General features: G+C 53.7%; 1 protein-coding gene and 1 long non-coding RNA gene across 4 annotated transcripts in view; one reads left to right on the plus strand and one right to left on the minus strand.

The window, feature by feature from the left end:
* ITPKB (inositol-trisphosphate 3-kinase B) overlaps positions 1 to 17,343 on the minus strand; it is a 93,026-nt gene extending 75,683 nt beyond the window's left edge. For 2 of the 3 annotated variants that reach the window (XR_013381699.1, XR_013381700.1), the window contains exons 1-2: positions 17,067 to 17,343; positions 13,736 to 15,823 (exon numbers count right to left, since the gene is read on the minus strand). Coding sequence is in view for 1 of the 3 variants with exons in the window: in XM_077901321.1 (XP_077757447.1) it covers positions 13,736 to 15,631 (1,896 nt within the window). In the remaining 2 variants the exon portion in view is untranslated. The remainder of the gene's footprint in view (positions 1 to 13,735; positions 15,824 to 17,066) is intronic. The other variant, XM_077901321.1, reaches the window with a different exon arrangement.
* Positions 293 to 1,843, plus strand: LOC144315967 (uncharacterized). Its single transcript, XR_013381697.1, has 2 exons — positions 293 to 395; positions 1,548 to 1,843. It is a non-coding gene; the product is annotated as an uncharacterized LOC144315967 (long non-coding RNA).
* Positions 17,344 to 19,567: the final 2,224 nt, after the last annotated feature.

Raw genomic sequence — 19,567 nt, forward strand, 5'->3', positions numbered from 1 at the left:
TACTTCCATCCTGTCCTTCATGTAGTTGATTTTTTATGTTTTTTATTTTTATTTTTTGATTGATTTTTTTTTAAAGTAGACTCCATGTCTAGCGCAGAGCCCAACATGGGGCTCGAACTCACGACCTGATCAGATATCAAGGGTCAGATGCTCCACAGACTGAGCCACCCTCGTGACCCCGTGGAGGGGCACCTCCATTCAGGACTTGCATTCTCCTCTAGAATACCTGGTTGTGAGGTCATGGTGAACTATTTCTTGAGGTTCTTGAATCCTCTTTCCAAAGTCAGTGTCATGTGTTCCCAAAGGGCAGCGGGAAGCCAGACTGGGATGCTTGGGGCACTTCCCTCCGGGCTGACCCACACGGACCCGGGGCTCCCTCCAACTGCAGCTTCTGGGTGAGCCTCTCCTGCCTCCCCCGCCAGCTATGTGGCATCTGGGGTCAGCGGCAGCATCGAGGCTAGGCCAAAAGGGACACCATGAAGGGCCTCCAGGCCTGTAGAACTGTGTTCAGCCTCTGGATTTGTGAATCAGCAGCCTGCAGCGAGGCGGAAGGCAGCCCTCCCGAGGGAGCAGGATCGTTTTTAATGTATAGTGTGATACCGCAAGGCAAACAGGGTCCCAGACACTGCTCCCTACGGCTTCATCCTGCGATGGAAATTAATTAGGGCACTGTGTATTTTTCCAGGTTGGGGCAATAAGAGAGCCTCTGTCCAGAGCCCTGCCACTCATACCACCTCTGAGGTCAAGGCTGCCACATACTAACAAGCTCTGTTAGTGGTTTCGTTCCTCCCAGACGCCAGCCTCTAGATCCCAGCAAAGGGCAGGAGTCTGGGGCTGGAGGAAGATGTAAGCAGAGGCCAGGCCAGAGACACATCTCTCCGGAAGGGGGTATGGTTCCAAAACGCCACAGGAAGAAGCCGACCCTTCAGGGCCTGGACACTGCCCAGAGGCTTGTGGGGACCAGCGGCAGGCAGGAAAGATAGGGACCCCAAGGGTTAACACGGCAGGCAGGCTGCCAGCTCCACATCACAGCCATGGAAGAAAGAAGGATTTGCACATCCTGTATTCCATGTGTAGTGAAGCAGAAGCCCGTGTCTGGCAGGCGGGGTGCCCCAGGCTGTGGCCACATCTGGCCCAGGCCCGTGCTGCTCTGGTGAGACTTGTCACCACACAGTCCCTGTCCTGCCAGAGCCTGGCTGGGGCTCCGTCCACCACCCCGGCCCTAAGGAGCAGCAGTGTAACCCAGGGGATACTGGGCAAGCTCTCCTCTGCTCCCCTCAGAGGAGGTGCAGGCGGTGCAAAGCAGCCTGCAGACACCTGCCAGCTGGGTCCTCAGGGGCCTCGGTTGGGTGCGTGCCGTGAAAGAAAGCATCTCCTTAATCTGAGAAAGAGCCTGCTCTAGTGGGCATGCACCCAGCCTGCCAGAAGGTATGGCATGGGGAAGCCCAGTTAAAACACTTGTTCAGAGACCCCCAGGCCCTGAGAGCCTCAACTATGCAAAGTAGTGGCATCTCATATATGCATATATATTCCCTTCTCTCTCTTAGGAGCTGTGATGGGTGAACAGAGGAGCAAGGGGAGGGAGAGAAGGGATGGGGCTTTCCACACTCCGGAATGAATGCTGGGCCCTCTCCCTGCCTGGATGACCTCGGCCAGTTTCCACCTCAAAAACAGAAGGAAAAGAGACTGGTCCCAGGGGAGTAACCTGACACCCCTTGCCAGCAGTGGAATAGAGTTGGATTGTTTTTTTAGACTCCAAGTTCGGAGCCCTGGTAACAAAGCCTGACCTCTCCTGCAATGGAGAAACCTCTTTGGGGAGTAAATCCTGCCTTCAGTTTTGTCATCCTGCACGAGCTGTACTTGAGATAGGACTGGGGGCCCCCCCACTCAGCGACGGCGACTCCGACTCAGGCCCTTCCCCGGCTGGGTCCACGGGTTGCGCAGCTCACTTCATCTTCTCAACAAGCCAGGAGAGACAGACAGGGATACTGAGGTGGAGAGAAGTGAAGTCCCCCCAAGGACAAACTCAGGGAAAGAATGAGGCTGTGAATTCGGGTCTGCAGGCCGAGCCCCTGCTTCCTGCGCCTGTCCTACTCCTGTACCCATCAGAGCAGCCCTCCCTATAACCCGAAGGTGGTACCATCAGCCCCATCCTACAGATGTTGAAATGAGGGCCAGAAAGGAAGGCATTTCTCTAGAGTCCCACAGCTTGCACTCAACCCACTGAGGCCACACCAGTCAACTGGGGTGGGGACAGGCGGCCTTCCATCCTTCCACATCACATTTATATGCACTGTGTACACACTGCATCTTTTAGCAGCTGCCTGTCAATCTGCATGGAGTTCAGTGCAGGGCATTAAGGCTTGAGGAGGGGGTGCAGGGAGCAACTTGTCTCTTCCTTTCTAACCTCCTAAAGCCTTTGGATCCACAAGAGTCCTTTTGCTTGGCCACTTCTAACAGAGGTGGCAGCGTCCTCAAGGTCTCATCAGACTCCCTTTCCGGGGGCCAGTGCTCCAATTCCGTCTCCCTTCCCCTGGCTGCACAACACGCACAGGAGCTGCCTGCCTGTGTCACCTGCCAACATCAACTCATTATTTATTAGCTCCTCTTTCATCTACGAGCTTGTATTTATGGCCATAAGACTTGCTCTTGAGTTTCACAAATCTTGAGTCCATCTGCTGGCATCAGCTTTGCCTCTGAGGGCAGATCCCTAAGGACAGAGAAAGCATGCATCAGGCCATTCTCTCTCCAGCACAGGCGTCTGCAGACAGACACAGACATGGCACATAAGTGCCTGATGTCTGGGCAGCCACTGGGGCACAACATTTGCTCGTCAGCCCAGGTAGCCAGCTATATACAGAAGTTTCTGGATCTAGCCCAGGGCCCAGCCATACTTAGGGAATGTCCAGTCTATTACCTGCCGAATGTAACACCTGCTCTAAAAACTGGAGGCTTCGCTGGATTCCTCCCTTTAGCTTTCTAGGACGCAGAAGAGAAAAACACTGCGTGATATTGGAGAAAACCAACGCCCCCATTAAGTATCCTCAAACTCTAGATGAGCATGGTCTCCTCTCCATTATTCAGGAGCTCACAGCCCTGTGCCAGGAACATTGACCCCTACCTTGGGGCCCCCTTGGCACCTGCTCTGGCTTCTTGAACTTCCATCACTTTTGCTCCCCACCTATGTGCGAGACCGCAAAGCCCAGGCAGGATGCTTCGTCTGCAGTCCACTCTGGCTGAGATGGTGGTGCAGGCAGGAGGCAGCTGTACTGATGGCTCATGTAAAGTAGGACATGGATCCCAGAATGCCTACTCACTGCTGCTCCCTGCCCTCACGGCGACAACCCCATCAAGACTGGCCCAGTTGGGCAAGAGGGGACTGCTTCCGACACAGCCCTTGGCAACTTTTGGTTTGGCGACACAGACGTGGGACCATCTTGCACGAGTGCAGCCTGCCTTTGTCCATCCTCTTTCAGGAAAGCTTTCAAAGCAGCGTCCTGGTGCTCATAATTAAAACTAGTTTAGTCAGGAAAGACTCACACTCTGAAAATGACAGACGAGACCTCACTAGAGCCTTGCAAAGTCCACGTGAGCTAGAAAGGTTTTATCCATATACCCATTTCACAGATGAGGCGCCAGAGCCCAAAGAGGCCAGGTGCGAATCTGAGCAGCACAGGTCCTTCCAACACACTGCATTCCAGGAATGCACCCAGCAGAGTTCCCAGAGGAGGCCCTGCACCTGCCACCTGCCCAGTGACTTGGAATGAATAAGATACTCAATGCTAATGAGCCGTGCCACTGTGACGGTGGCAGGGAAGGGTGGAAGAGGCATTCAAAACATCTTAGACTAAAATACCAACTATGAACCTGGGTGGCTCAGTCGGTGAAGCGTCTGACTTCAGCTCGGGTCATGATCTCTGGGTCCTGGGATCAAGTCCTGCATCAGGCTCCCTGCTCAGTGGAGGGTCTGTTTAAGATTGTCTCTCTCCCTCTCCTTCTGCCCCTCCCCCTGCTCTCGTGCTTTCTCTCAAATAAATAAGTAAAACCTTAAAATAAAACAAATAAAATAAAATACCAACTACAAGGCATTCAAAATGTCCCCCACAGCAGCCATCTCTGCATCCTGAGATACTACTATCTTCCAGTAGTTTCCCAAACCTCAAGAGTGTTTTCCCAGCCTCCCAGCTCCACCACGCAGCAAGCACATTTCCTACCCTCGGCTCAGCAACCTGAGTGTCAGGATTTGCCGTCCCCACAAAACGTCCTAGCCATTTCTTAAGCTACCGGCTGCGGTTGGATTTTCCACTTGACATTGTTAAGCGATCAAACTGTCTATGTCATTGTCGTACACGGGCCTTTTCAGTTTCCTGCTACCAGATTCAGGTTAGATAAGCATTACAGAAGTGATACTTCCAAGTTCCTCTCTCTAACCCAGCTGGAGCCGTCTCCCCATAGCTAAGAGGTACACTTTATTAAATCCACGCTTCGGGTAGCTAACTTGTAAAAACACTACACAACAGTACACACCCACACAGAGCAGAGGATCAGACAAGCATCAGCTCCCGGACAGCTATGGAGGAAGCCCTTCTCAGGAGATCCTGCAGAATCACACACTTTACGTCCCAGCCATCAATTGCCATAGAGAAGGCGAAAACAAATTGAGCTGAGCCTGGAAAGAATGTCAGTGAAATTGGAAAAACACTTGCTGGAAACTGCCTGGGGGGTGCAGTGACCTCCCCTGGACCTGCCCAGGCTCTACCAGCTGGCATTATACCAACAGAGATTGCAGATGGCCCTGGGGGATGGCCAGCCAGCAGATACCTCCTTCCCCATCCCTGTGGCAGGCCAGACCCTCCCTGCAGAGTATGAAAGCCATGAGTGCTGGTCGGATAAAAAGCTTCTCCTTGGAAAACACCAGTTTATTCATTTTGGTGAAAGTGGTGAGGGGGGCAGCATGCTGAGGACCCTTTACAACTAAATAGTTGTGGGTGCCCCCAAAACCAAAGGCACAAGTCCCCTAACCCCTGCCCTCTGATGCACTAATAACAACTTTACAAACGTGGGCAAGGGGAGAGCCCCCTGAGGGAGGAGCTCCTCGGGGCCTCACCCCACACCAGTAATATACCTTATCACCTCTAAACTGTGCCACCCCTAATCTTAGTCACCAGGTCAATGGAAATAATCTCCAGGCCTCTGTTTGAGACGCTGTATCAGTTCATTTTCCCTTTCCACCTGAACTTCACCACACACACACACACACACACACACACACACACACACACAAAGCTAGATTAACAGTCTAACAGCAAACTCAGAGAGGGAGGCTCTTTTTCACCCCTCACCCCCACCCTGGGCTGGGTGAGAAGTCTCCCAACTTATTCCAGGGTGGGGAGTAAAAACGTAGCCCCCCTTCCTCATTAAATTATACACAGAGATTACTTGCAGAGGCTGGTTCTGCTTGCTTACTGGCTGTAGCTCCTAGTTTCTGGTTCCTTGTAAAACTTAGCTGGTTTAATACAAAAGAGAAGTAAACATTTCAGGAAATAAAAAATGTCGTATTGACTAGAGGCCTGCAGAAGACACTTCCACTGAATGGGCTTCCATGAAGTGATAACAAGCCAATAAAATGCCCAAGTAAAGCTCAACGGAGGGGAAAGATCTGATTTCTAACAGCTAATTCTCAATGGAATGGTCGAGAAACACACCAGTTAGTCAAAAGTCTGTGTGTTGACTTCTTACAAGTCACGCTTCATCAGAGGCCCGCCAGGTGTGGCCTTCAAGGGAGAGCCTCAGAGGGGTCTCCCCTGTGAACACAGGGTGAAAGGTGCCAGCACAGACCCGCAGCATGTACTCCTACAGGCGACCTATTTCACCGTGTGTCCCCCAGATTCTCAGCCCTAACGGACTCCCATCTCTGAGACTGGACGCGAGGAAACCAGTCCAGGAACTAGAGACGGAAGAGGCGGCCAGCCTGGTTCCCGGTGTCCCACCTGGTCCACGGCCTGAGGACTCACAGCTGGCCTGGAAATACCGGCCTTTGAGAAATTCATTGCCTTGCAGCCTTTTGGGCTGGGGCAGAGTCACTTCCCAGGATTGCACTGGGATGAAAATGGAAGCACAACAAAATCTGAGCATTGCTACAGAGCGTTTCTGGCAAGGGGCCCAGCGGATTTCCCAAGCAGACACTGGGAAGGTCTCCCAAGCCCACCTCGACTAGCACCTGCTGCTGCGGACAACGGTGCCTCCCTTGACACTCAGAGGCCCGCAACATCACACCTGTTCTCTCCACCTTCCCTGGGGGCTAGCAGGCCAGGTGCAGACAGGGATGTCACCGAGTCTCCCCAACCCCGGTCAGGCACCCTTAACTCTATGGCAGTGAGGTCACAGGAGGAAGCAATGAGTTCACCTCCATCCTCTTTCTTCTCCTTTGTTCTCCACCTTCTAGATGATTCGACCTTTTCCTTCATGGGTAGACAATGCTGCAAGGGTACCATAGCTCATCTCTCCCTCCCTCCCTCCCTTTAACAAATCTTCTGAAAACATGCACTACATTTAAAGCCCAGGTTGATCTCCCAACAGAAGCAAGGAGCTTATATACTAACTGAGGGTTTTTTAAAGATTTTATTTACTTATTCATAAGAATACACAGAGAGGAGAGAGAGAGGCAGAGACACAGGCAGAGGGAGAAGCAGGTTCCATGCAGGGAGCCCGATGTGGGACTCGATCCTGAGTCTCCAGGATCACGCCCTGGACTGAAGTCAGCACTAAACTGCTGAGCCACCCGGGCTGCTCCTAAATCAAGTTTTTTAAGTGAAAAGAAGAGTAAATGTGGTCTTGTCACTGCATTGAACATTCTCTGGCCTTGCCTTCCTCATCTGTAAAATGTGGGTATTGGTGGATATGAGCTTTAGAGACTCTCCCGGATCCAGCTCTGCCTTATGAGAACTACATACACTATGGAAAAAGCTCTTGTTTTTTTAATACCAAGAACTGAGGTTCAACTTCCTAATGGGATCATATACACCCCTGGTGTCTTTCAGCCAAGGAGACCTGAACTGTCTTTCAAATCATAGTTCACTCCTGGGAAAATGAATGACCAAGGGTCTGGGAGCAGCACAGTGGGACTCAAGGTTGGTGGCAGAATGATAGCAAGTCGAGTGTGAGACCAAGACAGCAGGTTTTTCCCAACCCCCGGGGTGGCCTGGAACCATGTGTCTGAGGGACTGCTACGATGCTGGTGCTCCTGCTCTGTGTGTCGGGACCACCTACAGGGCCAATAACGTCGATCCATGAAGTCAACAGTATGCCATTCCATGAAGTGCATGGTCTCAGGAGGGCCAGACATACAAAATCCCACATATCCAGCTGTTGAAATGGCAGGCAGTTGGTGCTCTGAATGGTTTTTTGTATTATGAAAGAATTCACATTTGGGTTTGGTTTGATTTCCTAAACAGTATGCTCCTCAATTCGTGAAAAATACATCTTTCCCCAGGCTGATTCTATGTGGCCAGGGAAAAATCCCTGCAGGGCCCACTGTGCACAACCTGCAATGCCCAGACCTTCCATAGAACCTTCCACCCCAAAGGCGTGACCACAACATGGTCTAGGAGTTCAAAGTTAATTCTGAATCACCTGCTGATGATCTGAAGTCTATACAAGTTTTTTCTACCAAAATATAAAATTCTTCCCATTAAATACCTCAAAACTCCTCCTTTAGCTAACTAAGTTGAAACCTGCCAAAATAAAACAAGCCTCGACAATCTTATCGATACCCCTAGGAGTATAAATAAACAACACAGAACTAATCTAATCTGTGACTACATTCGACCGTACATGCCAACAAAATCGGAGAAGTGACTTCAGCGCTTTAAGAACAAAAGCCCTGAAAGTGATTTATTTGACACCTGAAATGCAGCTCTCTAAAAGCAGCACCTGGTTAGTTTAATAACTTGTGAAACCCAAAGGCCAGGTAAACCCTAAGCTGTGCTTCTGTGATGCCTCCACATCGATCTCTCTTTTTCTCTATAGCTCCCCTTTGATAAAACAGTCATCTGAAGTGTTGGCTCTGTGCAGGACCACCTGTCTGCAAACTCAAATATCTAAGGGGGTCAAAGCCCTCAGGTGATGGAGTGCATCTTTTACTTTTCAGGTTAACATTTTGGTATCCAACCATTACGTTTGTGAGAATCTTGGGTATGAGATTATTTACGAGAATCTCAGGTATGAGGGGACCTGGGTGGTTCAGTGGTTGAGCGTCTGCCTTTGGCTCAGGTCGTGATCCCAGGGTCCTGGGATCGAGTTCCGTATTGGGCTCCCACAGGAAGCCTGCTTCTCCCTCTGCCTATGTCTCTGCCTCTCTCTTTGTGTCTCTCATGAATAATAAATAAAATCTTTTAAAAAAAGAGAGAGAGAGAATCTCAGGTATGGCATCGAGAATTGATGATGCTTTTTCCATGTGATAGGACAAAGAAGCACTCTTCAGGTAAAGAGAGGCAGATTGATTAACGGGTCTTAAGTAAAAGCACAAAGTTAAACATGCCCAGTTTCAGCCTCACTGTTTGAGAGCCACACTTTCAGACACCTTGACGCATACTTCACAGATGCTGAGTTTTACTTCAAAAGTCTAGAATTAAACAGCCCCAGACAGCCCCAGGTCTGCCTATACAGAACTAGACAGACCTCCAGGGGATCATCTTCATGCAACATGCACATTTTAAAAGGAGGAAACTGCACCACAGAGGTCGTCCTGGGGCCTCTTTCCCTCTCTGAGTCTTGGTTTCCTTCTCCCTAAACAGAGCAGAGTAACACCTGAACCTCACATGGATGACTCGGAGTCGTCCCAGATCGCAAGGGTCAAAGGAGCTGAGGCCATGTCAGAAAGATCCTCCCCACGGACACGGGAGAAAAGTGTGCCCCATCTAAGGCAGACACATGTGTCACCCGAACTCCAAACCACACAAATCTGAGCCTTCTGTAATCTCATCTAGAGAAGGATTTTCTATTTAAAAGTTCTCACCATTACATTCTTTTTTTGGTAAGTACCCCTCTAACACTTTTAGATTTTAACTCGGTTTACCCAAAATAAAAGTTTTATTCTTCTCAAAACCACATAAAACCATTTTAACCTTTTTTTAAAAATTCTTTTTAAGTAGGCTCCACACCCAACGTCGGGCTCAAATTCATGACCCTGAGATCGAGAGTCACATGCTCCACCGACTGAGCCAGCTAAGTACCCCCACATAAAACCACTTTAAATTGTTTGAATTTCTTACTCTGTGTATTAGTTTCTCTCTCTCTCTCTCTCTCTGTCTCTCACAAAAGCAAACCAAAACAAAAAAACACAGAACTACTCAATATTTTTTAGAAAGGAAAGGAAACGAAATTCCAAGGGCCCTTAAGAAATAGTAAGCACTGGTGAGGCTCAGTCGGTAAAGTCTCTCTCTGCCTTTGGCTCAGGTCATGATCCCAGGGTCCTGGGATCCAGGCTCGCACTGGGGTCCCTGCTCTGCAGAGTCTGCTTCTCCCTCTCCCTCTGCCGCTGCTCATGCTTGCTCTCTCGCAAATAAATAAATAAAACCTCAAAAAACGGCAAGCATTAAGAAGGGCAAGGATTTTGTATGATATTACTCTATGGATCCCCTAGGCAATTAGGCCAGGGTTTTGTTTTGCTTTCCGTACACATAATTGATAAGACAATTTTGGAAGAAATCAATAAATGCTACTTTTTAGAGTAAGATGCATGCATATCTTAACTCATGGCATTAAGCCTGGGGTTTCCTAATGGAATGACAGAGGGAAGGCAAGAAGTGCTGATGGGATTTTTAGTTGTCTTAAAGAACAAAAAGCAAGAACACCACCCTTGCTCAGTGCAATTCGCTTCTGTTCAGATGGCAGAGACCAGTTAGTGTGAGCGTGGCTAAGTTAAGCCCTGGGACACAAGGCATATAATACAATCACTTCTGAGCCAATTTCGAGCATCTGATCCTTTATGAACAGACAGGTATGAAGCCTGGGAGCCCTCTCCTTCAGGGACAGGCCTCTGTGTCAGGCTGTCAGAAGCAAAAAGCCTACACTGTGGGTGTTTCTGAGGCTGTCTGCACAGCTCCTGCTGGTGGAAGCAAGGGAGGAGACCAGCCTTCCCAGCACATTTCCACCAGTGAAAAGGCTGCTGCTGATGTGCATAATCTAAATGGCTAAAGAATCTGCAGAGTGCACTCCCAAGCTACCTGCTTTTCACTTTGTCTGCAACCACAGGGAGGGCTTTGGGATTCCGGTCCGCAGGCCCCTGGGGCTTCCACCCATGATGAGTGGGAGAGACCCAGCTTCAGGCTTCCCTGGACTGTGGCCACGGCCAGCACAGCTCCCCACAGTCACTCCTCCGCAGAAAGAGAGGAGGCGCCACACAAAGCACGACAGGGTTAACTCTGAGGAAAGGTGGGTTCTCAGTGTGGGGCTGGGACAGGGGCACTTGGTGACTGGCAGGCTGAACGTGTCATTTCAAATCTGTGAGCCAGAGTGGGTGTTAGTGTGTGTGTGAGAATATGTGAGGGTGTGTGTGAGGGGAACGTGCAGGAGTCAGTGTGAATGTATGTGTAAGCATGTGTGAGGGTGAATGTATATGAGGGGGAACGTGTGTGAGCAGAAGTGTGTGTGGGGGGAACATGCATGAGGGGGAGTGTGTATGAGGGTATCTGTGAGCACTGAGGGTAAATGTGGGAGTGTGAGGTCGTGAGAAATGAGTGTGAGCACTTGAGTGCACTATGAGAGCAAACACATAAGAGTGAATGAGTGAGTGTGATCACGTGTGAGCATGAACATGAGGGTGTGTGAGCATGTGAACGTGGGAAGATAAGGCTTGTGAGCACTTAAATGTGAACATGAACATGTGAGTGTGTGAATATGTGAGTGTGAGCATATGTGAGGGTGACCAGGTGGGGGTGTGTGAGTATGTGAGTGTGAGTGTATGTCAGTGTATGAGTGGGTGAGTGTGAGCATGTATGAGTGTGTGAGTATGTGGATGTGAGCGAGCGTGAGGATGACAGGTGTGTGTATGTGTGTGTGTGTGCAGGTAAGTGTGGATGGAGCGTGCGTGAGTCTGAAGGGCTGAGAATTGTGCACCCGCAGTGGACTGCAGCCCTCCAGGCAGAAGCAACAGAGTCCCCAGAAGAGAAGGGGTTCCTCAGACAGCACCCGCTCGGGTTTATCTATAAAGCACTGAGAGCACAGCCAAAAGGCCCAGTTGATCAAGATGTCTGGCCTTCTGTAGACAAAATAGCAATATCAGGTAATCACAGATAAGGTTCCACCATAACAATCTATACAAGAAAAAGAAAACCCACCTTATCGTGCAAGCATTCACCCAAAAGCTGAAAAGTCCCTAAGATCCCATAATTTCCAGTTGGCTGCCCACCCTTCCCCCACACACTCCCTCCCCACTGGCCCCTCCCCACCGGCCTCACGTGACTCAGAGTGAAGCTGGAGGGGATTTTTCCCTGGCTCTCCTCTGTGGGTGTCTGAAAACCTTTGGCAAGGTGGGAAGGAGGCTGGATACCAGGCAGGCCTCCTTTTTAAATTTTCATTTTAATTAATTTATTTTTAAATGTGGGGCTTGAACTCAGGACCCTGGGATCAAGACCTGAGCTGAGCTCAGGAGTAGGAGGCTCAACTGTCAGACCCTGCCCGCCACCACCACCTCCCCCCCCCGTCGCCTCACCTCTACCTGGGGACCTGTCTGCTAACAGAACACCACTCAACCATCTGACCTCTCAGTTGGCATCCCTCTGGCAAATGAAAAAAAAATTAGCACCCGTCATTATTGATCTCCCCTTTAGCTGACTTCCTGACAACAGTCCTTTTCACACACCGGGACACAGAAGTTGTTTTGAGAAACAGCTAATAGGAGCTGCTAATCCACCACTAGAAAGGCCCAGTGGAAAGCTGGAGAACAAGTTAAAGCAACTTTGGCCGTGCCAGTGACACTTCTGGGTTTTAAAAGCCAAGGGGAAGAGTGGAACGGAGGACCATCCCCTCCACTAGGCCTGTAATTGCCGGCACCAAGGTAGAGAGATGTGAGTCCCACCTGCCAGGAGCAGCACTTTACAGCTTGTCCACCTCTTTCCAGGTGTACCATCCCTCCCCCAAAGTTGGAGTCCCGTGCCCGCAAGCCCTGGCCTGCCACAAAACGCCAGGGTGATGGGGCCCGATTTTGCATACACATTTGCCTCCCCTATTGTTGGCAGCAAGCGGAGTCTCAGGAAAAGCAACGCCTGGTCTTCAAAAATTCAGACTGTGATGAGTTAAGTGGGAGTCAAGAAGAGGGGCGTGCTTTGAGGTCCAAAATACCTTCGAGAAGGATGCAGAGTAGAAGCTTAAAGTTCTGAGTGGCCGTGGTCAGAGATACTGGGGGACGATGAACAGTATTTGATCTTCGAGATGAAGTCAGAAGGCTACCTACTACGATAAAAGGCAGACTTTCCCCCAGGGTAGCACAAGAACCGCCCCCTCCCCCAACCCCCTTGCGCACTGAACTAGGAAATTCCCCATACTCTGGAAAAGTCAGAGAAAGTCCGGACCTTTTCAGAAGTGCTAGCTTCAACTTCAACGTCTTCTGTAAAACACTGATCCTCCTCAGAGTGAAAACAACCTGCAACTGAGATTCACTACGTAATAGAAATAAACTCCTGTCTACTGCCATGACCAGAATAAGATGTCAGTATGATCAATCAGAACAAATGCACTTGAAGGGCGCCTGGTGGCTCAGTCAGTTGAGCATCTGCCTTCAGTTCAGGTCATGATCTCGGGGTCCTGGGATCAATTTCCGCATCAGGCTCCCTGCTCATCGGGGAGTCTGAGTCTCCCTCTCCCTCTGCCCCTACCCTCACTTGTTCTCTCTCACTCTCTCTCTCTCTCAGATTAAAAAAAAAAAAAAATCTTAAAACAAACAAAATGCATTTGAAAACATACCTGAGAAGTACCAATACCGGCCAATAAGCATAAGCACATGCATTAGGAGCTATCTACCCTAGACGGATCACCCAGTGCCTCGCTCAGGCATACAACCCAGTATAACATTCTGTTATTTTAAAAAATTGTCTGCGTAGCTCAAAGCATGAGTTTTGTTTTTAATTCATACATCAAACTGTATCTTGGTTACACAGATCCCACAAATACTGCAATGTCCTGACTTAACCACCTGAGGCTGGGTGGTTCTTCACCCAGTCCACGGGCCACAAGCATATCTACAGGTTTCGGAGCCCTGTCACAGAATCACATGGCTCATTTTCCTGGTCTATTAGTAGAAGCAGAGGTAACTGGATGACCTTGTCAGTTTTCCTTCGCCCAAACGTATCACACAATTAAGTGTTTCGCTTGATCAGACAAAAGCTATGCTCAGCAGCTCTGTTCATTATCTTCGAGGATTAATCGGGAAGCTTCTGGTAACACTCATGTATACTATCTCCCCGAGAAGTGAGTGGTGACCTGACAGGGAGGTCCCGTAAAATACTGTTTTTTATGACGTACATGGAAGTAGCCATCGAAGTGACTCAATTCACTATCCAAGCTACAGAGTGCATGGCCAGTGTGTAGGTACCTCCCCAGCAAACACCCCAGGAGGGGATCCTTGGTAAGTGGAGACTGCCCCAGGGCCCTGATCAGAGTCCTCTGGACTCAGTAGAGAGGACAAACAAGAGGGGCATGCAAATGAGTTGAGGGAAAATCTCAGAATGAGACTTACCACTCTGGGCTTCTGCTGGTCCAGGGTATGCAGGAAGGCAGAGTTGGGATCCAGGCAGCGCTCAGGGTCACTGGAGATGTCCTCCTCCGAGTCTTCGTAGGAGGAGGAGAAGCCAGTGGAGGAGGCAGAGGAAGAGGACAGCTTCCTCAGCGGCAGGCTACCCCGAGGGCTTCCCTGTGGGTCCTCCAAGGTCCCGTCCTCCTGGGCACCCATGTCGGTAATGATGACAGCAGGTATACTGCTGGGGCTGCATGCCTCTTTCAGGGAAGGCTGGTCCTTCTGATCTGGGGAGAGCAGCTCAGGGCTGGGCTGGGTGGCTCTGTCCTGCTGGGGGCTTCCCCAAGGGCCTTCGGAGGGTACCCCTGTGCCACACGTCCAGGCCAGATGGGCTGCCTCCACCGGCTCGGCCACCCTGTCCCCTGAAAGGCACGGAGGTTCTTTCGGATCTTTTGCGGTTTCCCAGGAAGGCAAAGGCTCCAGCATTCCACCGGAGGCAATTCCAGCCTCCACCTCCCGGGTGGAGGCCCCTGAGCGGAGGCCCCCGAGCAAGCCCAGGGTGGTCGTGGGCGTCAGAGATCCTTCATCCGCCCCCCTGGAGTGCTGCGGGGGCTCCCCAACCACCGGGGCCCCACCCCGGGTCACCTCGGGGCCTCCGGAGGAGCCCGGGTCTGGGAGTGGCCTGACCCGGCTCTCAGAAAGCTGCGAGGGTGCGTTCACAGTCCCGTCCTCGGGCCTTCTGGCTTCAGGCGCCCCGGAGCCCCGCACGCCACCGCCACTGCCACCGCCACCGCCACCGCCACCGCCACCAGGCGGATCTTTTTTCCCCATCTTCCCGGGGGGCTCTCCGCTGAGGGGCCCGCCCCTCTCCGGGGCCAGGCTTGTGGCGCTGCCCAGAGGCTGCCACTGACTCTGCACCGGGGGCTCCCTCGGCCGCTCGGGGAGGCCAGGGTCGTGTGCATGGTGTGGCCCACTGGCTGTGGCTCCCGCTGCCACCTCTGCGGCCATCGCTAAGTGGACGCCGGGCAGCCCCGACGGGGGAGCCGGGCAGCTGCGTGTTCCCGAGGGCGGAGAGACCCTCTCGTCAGTTTCCATAAGTCTGGGTGAGCCACAGTGGGGTCTGGCGGGGCTCCCCTTCTCCATTCTTGCAGAAGCTGCTGCACCCCGCGCCCCTGGTTCCGACAGGGCGGCCGGGCCAGGAAGAGGGGCCGCCCCCTCGCCGCCCTCGGAGAGGCACAGGCCGGGCGCCCTTCCTCTCCGGCCAGGGCCGGCCTCCGACGTCTCCGGACATTGGTCCCCCCACGACTTTGTCCTGCGTTCCTCGCTCTGGGCCAGGGCCCTCCCTGGGGGCTGGCTGCTGCTGCGGAGGGGGCACGGGGAGGGCGAGCGAGCCCTGCCCAAACGCGGGCTGCGGGGCGCCAGGGCGGCGGAGCTCTGCGCCTGGATGTGCGCCTCGAACAGGCCCACTTTCTGGTTCACCTGCACGTTCTGCAGCTCGCGCTGCAGGATTCGCAGCTTCCTCTGGGCCTCCTCGGGCCCCGGGGGCGAGAGGGGCGCGGCGGTCACCGCCTGCTGCCCGTCCCCCGGCGGGCGGCCCGCCCGACTCGGGCTGCTCAGGCTGCCCGCGCCGCCGCCGCCGCCGCCGCCGCCGCCGCTCAGCCTGCGCCGGCCGCTCCGCCAGCCCCCGGGGCTCCCGGGCTCCTCGGGCGACGACGACTCGGCTGGGGGGAAGAGGAAGGAGGCGCCTCTCCCGGGGCTGAACACGCTGCCGGGGCTCAGCACGGCCCTCGCGGGCGGCGGGGGCGTCTCGCTGCCGCTGGGCCGGGGCCCGCCGCTCTTCACCTGCTCGGCGCTATTCATGATCACCAGGCTGTTGAGCGCATAGCAGTACACAGCCATAGTACTGGGTCCGCCGCGGCTCCCGCGCGGGCTCCGCCGCCGGCGCCTCCTCCTCGCGCGGCTCCCGGCTCAGCCCCGGAGGCCCGGCGGCCGCGGCTGGGCGCGCCGAGGCGGGGGCATGGCCGGGGCTGCGGGCGGGGGGCTCCGCCGAGGGCCCAGCCCCCGCCCAGAGCTCCATACACTACAGCGCCGCTGTGGAGACACAAGGACGACAGTCAGGACGGGAGGGGCGAGGGCAGGGGCGAGGGGCGGCGGGCGCTGCGCTGTCGGGGGTCGCCGCCGCGGGACGTCGGGGCCCCCGGGGGTGCGCGGCGGCGTGTCGCGGGCGCTCCCCGCCCCCAGGCCGTGGTGCGCTTGGAGGGGGTCCCCACAACGTCCTAACAGTAACCGTTCCCCCCCGAGCCACACGGGCGGGCGGGCGGGCGGGGGCCCGCGGACGGCGGCTCGGCTTCTCCGGCTTCTCCGGCTTCTCCGGCTTCTCCGGCTTCTCCGCACGCTGCGCGCGGGCGCGGCGGACCCGGATGCCTCCGAGGGTGCGGACGGCCGGTCCGCCCTGTGCGGGGCTCCTCGGCCCGAGCAAACCGGGCTACGGACGGGAGAAAGGGCAACGCTCCCCGGGGCCGCAGCATCCGCCGCTCCACCCTCCCGGGCCCCAGGGACTCTCTCGGGGGGAACCCGGGCGGGACCAGCCTCCCCAGCTACCTGCGCCGGGCTGCAGGGGGACGCCTGCGCGCCGGCCGTTAACCCGCCCGGGCCCGGGCTCGGGGCTGGGCCCCTCGGCCTACGAAGGCCTGGGTGCACCGCAGGGCCGCCGCCAAGGCAGTCTCCAGCGCTGGCCTCGTCGCCTGCCCCCAAACAAGTGTGTTTTGGGAGTGTGGGCGCGCCTGCGCGCGCCCGGGGCCGAGGCGCTGCACGTCCCCGGTACCGGAACCAATACTCGCCGCCCCTGCCGCCGCCCCCCGTGGAGGGGTGTGTGTGTGTGTGTGTGTGTGTGTGTGTGTGGACGCGCACGGGGAGGCGGCCCTCCGCACGCCCTGTCCGAGGACGCGGCTGGGACCCGCGCGCCCGCAGCCCGGAGGGAGCCCCGGCCCCGCACCCCTCCCGCCGCCGCGCTCCAGGGCCCGGCCGTCCGCATCCCGGGCGGGCAGCCTCGCCCGGCGCCAGCCCAGCGGCCCGGCCCCCGAGCCCAGGACGCCCGGAGCGCGCGGGGAAGGCGGAGGCCGGGGGTGGCGGCCGCCCGGGAGGGCCAGCGGGGGGGGGGGGCGCCCCGAGCCCGTGCCCCCTCCCGTCCCGCGCCCCGGCTCCCGCCACCCTCCCAGCTCACACCCGCTCCGCGCCCTCCCGACCCCGGGGCGCCCAGGCTGGCTCGGGGCACGGCCCGGCAGGGGAAGAGAGGGCGCGCGGGCAGGAGCCGCGAGAAAGCCGCCAAACTTACCTGCAAGGTCTCCGCTGCCCGGGCCCGTGCAGACTCTACGGCCCAGGGACGCAGACCTCGGAGGAACAAGATGGCTTGAAAAGTGAAAAAGCTCACGGTCGACCTCCCCAGCGAGCTACGGAAGACAAGAAGGGGGGGCGCGATGGCCGGGCGACTGCTCCCGGGCAGGGGCCGCCCCGCACGCCCGGCTCGGCCGCGCAGATCCCCCCTGTCACTGTCCGCTCCGGCTACTTCAGTGTTTGTTCAATGTGCGATTAAAAAAAAATGTGGGGGGGTGGGGAGGGAGGAGGGAGAGAGGCGGGGGCTTGGGGGAGGAAAGCAGGAAGGAAGTTGTGAGCCCGTCTGGGGTTGAACTCAGCGGAACAAGTTTTTCTTTTCTTCTTTTTTTTTTTTTTTTTCTATTGCTTGGCAAGACCGAGGGAGGGAAACACTTAAAAAAAAAAAAAAAGTTTCCATTGTTAGCTAACAACAAAAAAAAAGTCTTTTAACTTCTGCGGGTTAAAGATACACGATTCATTTTCCACCCCTCCACCGAGCCTTGCTGATGTCTTGCTTATTTTTGAAAAATGTTTTTAATAAAGTTTTGAGTGTGCGTTTAAGCAAAGCAAATCGTGGGGACCTGTTTAGCCTTTAAAACCGGCTCAAATCGTGTATCCACCGTGTGGTGTGTGTTCTCATATACAAATATGCAAATTCGAAATAGGTACTTTGTGGGCGCCTCCTTGCAAAGCTGCAGATTTTAAATGCATCGTGTAGTATTTTGGAAGATTGTTGGGCTGTGAGCTGTTGATGGTTTTGCAGAGCGATTGCTAGTTGTATAAACATGCCTGGACCTTGCATACTTATCTCTTACTAAATGCGCACAGCAAGTGTGACATTGGCATATTTTTGTACTTCATGTTCAGTTATTTTAAGAAAAGGGGGATTCCTGAAACTAAGAAAGCCTGAGACCCTTCAGTCTCTTGTAGCTGGATCATTTTAGAGAGCCTTCCCCCCCCCACACACACACACCATCAACAATAAAAAGGGGGTGAGGACAGGGGAGCAAACCCCCTTTGAGCTCTGGTGCTGCAAGTGTGTTTTTCATAATGCTCTAAATCCTAAACTACAGCATTTAGTAGAAAGAGTGAAAACACAGCTGCCAGGCTCCCGAGATTTAAAAATCTAAAGCCTGAATCAGTCCTTACATTCCTCTTAGGTAAAATTTAGATGGAAATTTTGACCTTGTTTGTAGCAAATGCATCTCTTGCTTGTTTATGGAACAATATTGTTCAAGTGAGCAAAGCAGCCTGCTGCTCAATCAGTAAAAGACTCATGTCAAATCTGAAACCAAGAGCACTTTCAGCTAAGAATTTCTGGGAATCAGACATTTTGAGTCCTTTCTAATTTTTTTTCTCCAAATATGCCATGAAAGGATGGAGCCTAGTTACTCTCCCACCCACGATGGGGCTAACTAAAAGGAGCCCAGGCTTTATTCAGGTGTTGAGTGGGGATCTGGGCAGTTGCTAGGGCAGGGACCTCAGGCCTATCCTTGACCCTAATTCCCTAGTGGCAAGAAAGAGGAGCTGCCAGTTCCCAGGAGACCCATTCTATGGACTTCATTTCTGACTGTTCCGGAAGATGCAAACCCCCATATCAGGTGTCATTGCTAGGGAAGACCTAGAAATGCATACAGTGAACATGGAAATTTAGCTTCGCAGCCCCTGGGAAATCTCACTGTCACCTCACAGCTAGAGACGTCAGCAACCTTTCCCAGAACTGAGAAATTCAGGCTTCTGGAATGTATAATTAGCCTGAAGAATTTTTGCTCAGAAAGGAGCCAGAACCCGGTCAGAGGTGGCACACAGAAGGAATTGGGCTGGAGGTAGAGCCAGATGACAATTCTGGCAGTCTAAAGTTCTACCTGCACTACCAAGAGCACAATGAATGGCGAAAAGATGGAGCAAAACCTGTACCTGGAAGTCAGCACAGTCAACTTGCCTCCTGAAGCAGAATCTAGCTGTCTTCCATGATGTTGAATGAACATAGGGGGTTGGGGTGCTGGGTGGCTCAGGCAGTTAAATGCCTGCCTTCTGCTCACATCATGATCCCGGGGTAGTAGGATCGGTAGTAGGATCGAGCCCCACATCTGGCTCCCTGCTCCGCAGGGAGTCTGCTTCTCCCTCTCCCTCTGCCTCTGCCTGCCAGTCCACATGCTTGAGCTCTCTCTCTCTCTCTCTCTCTCTGTCAAATGAATAAATAAAATCTTAAAAAAAAGAAAAGGATGGGGGATCCCTGGGTGGCTCAGCGATTTAGCACCTGCCTTCAGCCCAGGGTGTAATCTGGAGTCCCGAGATCGAGTCCCGCATCAGGCTTCCTACATGGGGCCTGCTTCTCCCTCTGACTGTGTCTCTACCTCTCTCTTTCTCTGTGTCTCTCATGAACAAATAATAAAATAAAATCTTAAAACAAAAGAATGAACATAGGGGGAAAATATTATATAGCACTTCTTATTAGTCAGG

This window comes from Canis aureus, chromosome 6 (genome assembly GCF_053574225.1).
Source record: "Canis aureus isolate CA01 chromosome 6, VMU_Caureus_v.1.0, whole genome shotgun sequence".
In the NCBI taxonomy this organism is placed as follows: domain Eukaryota; kingdom Metazoa; phylum Chordata; class Mammalia; order Carnivora; family Canidae; genus Canis; species Canis aureus.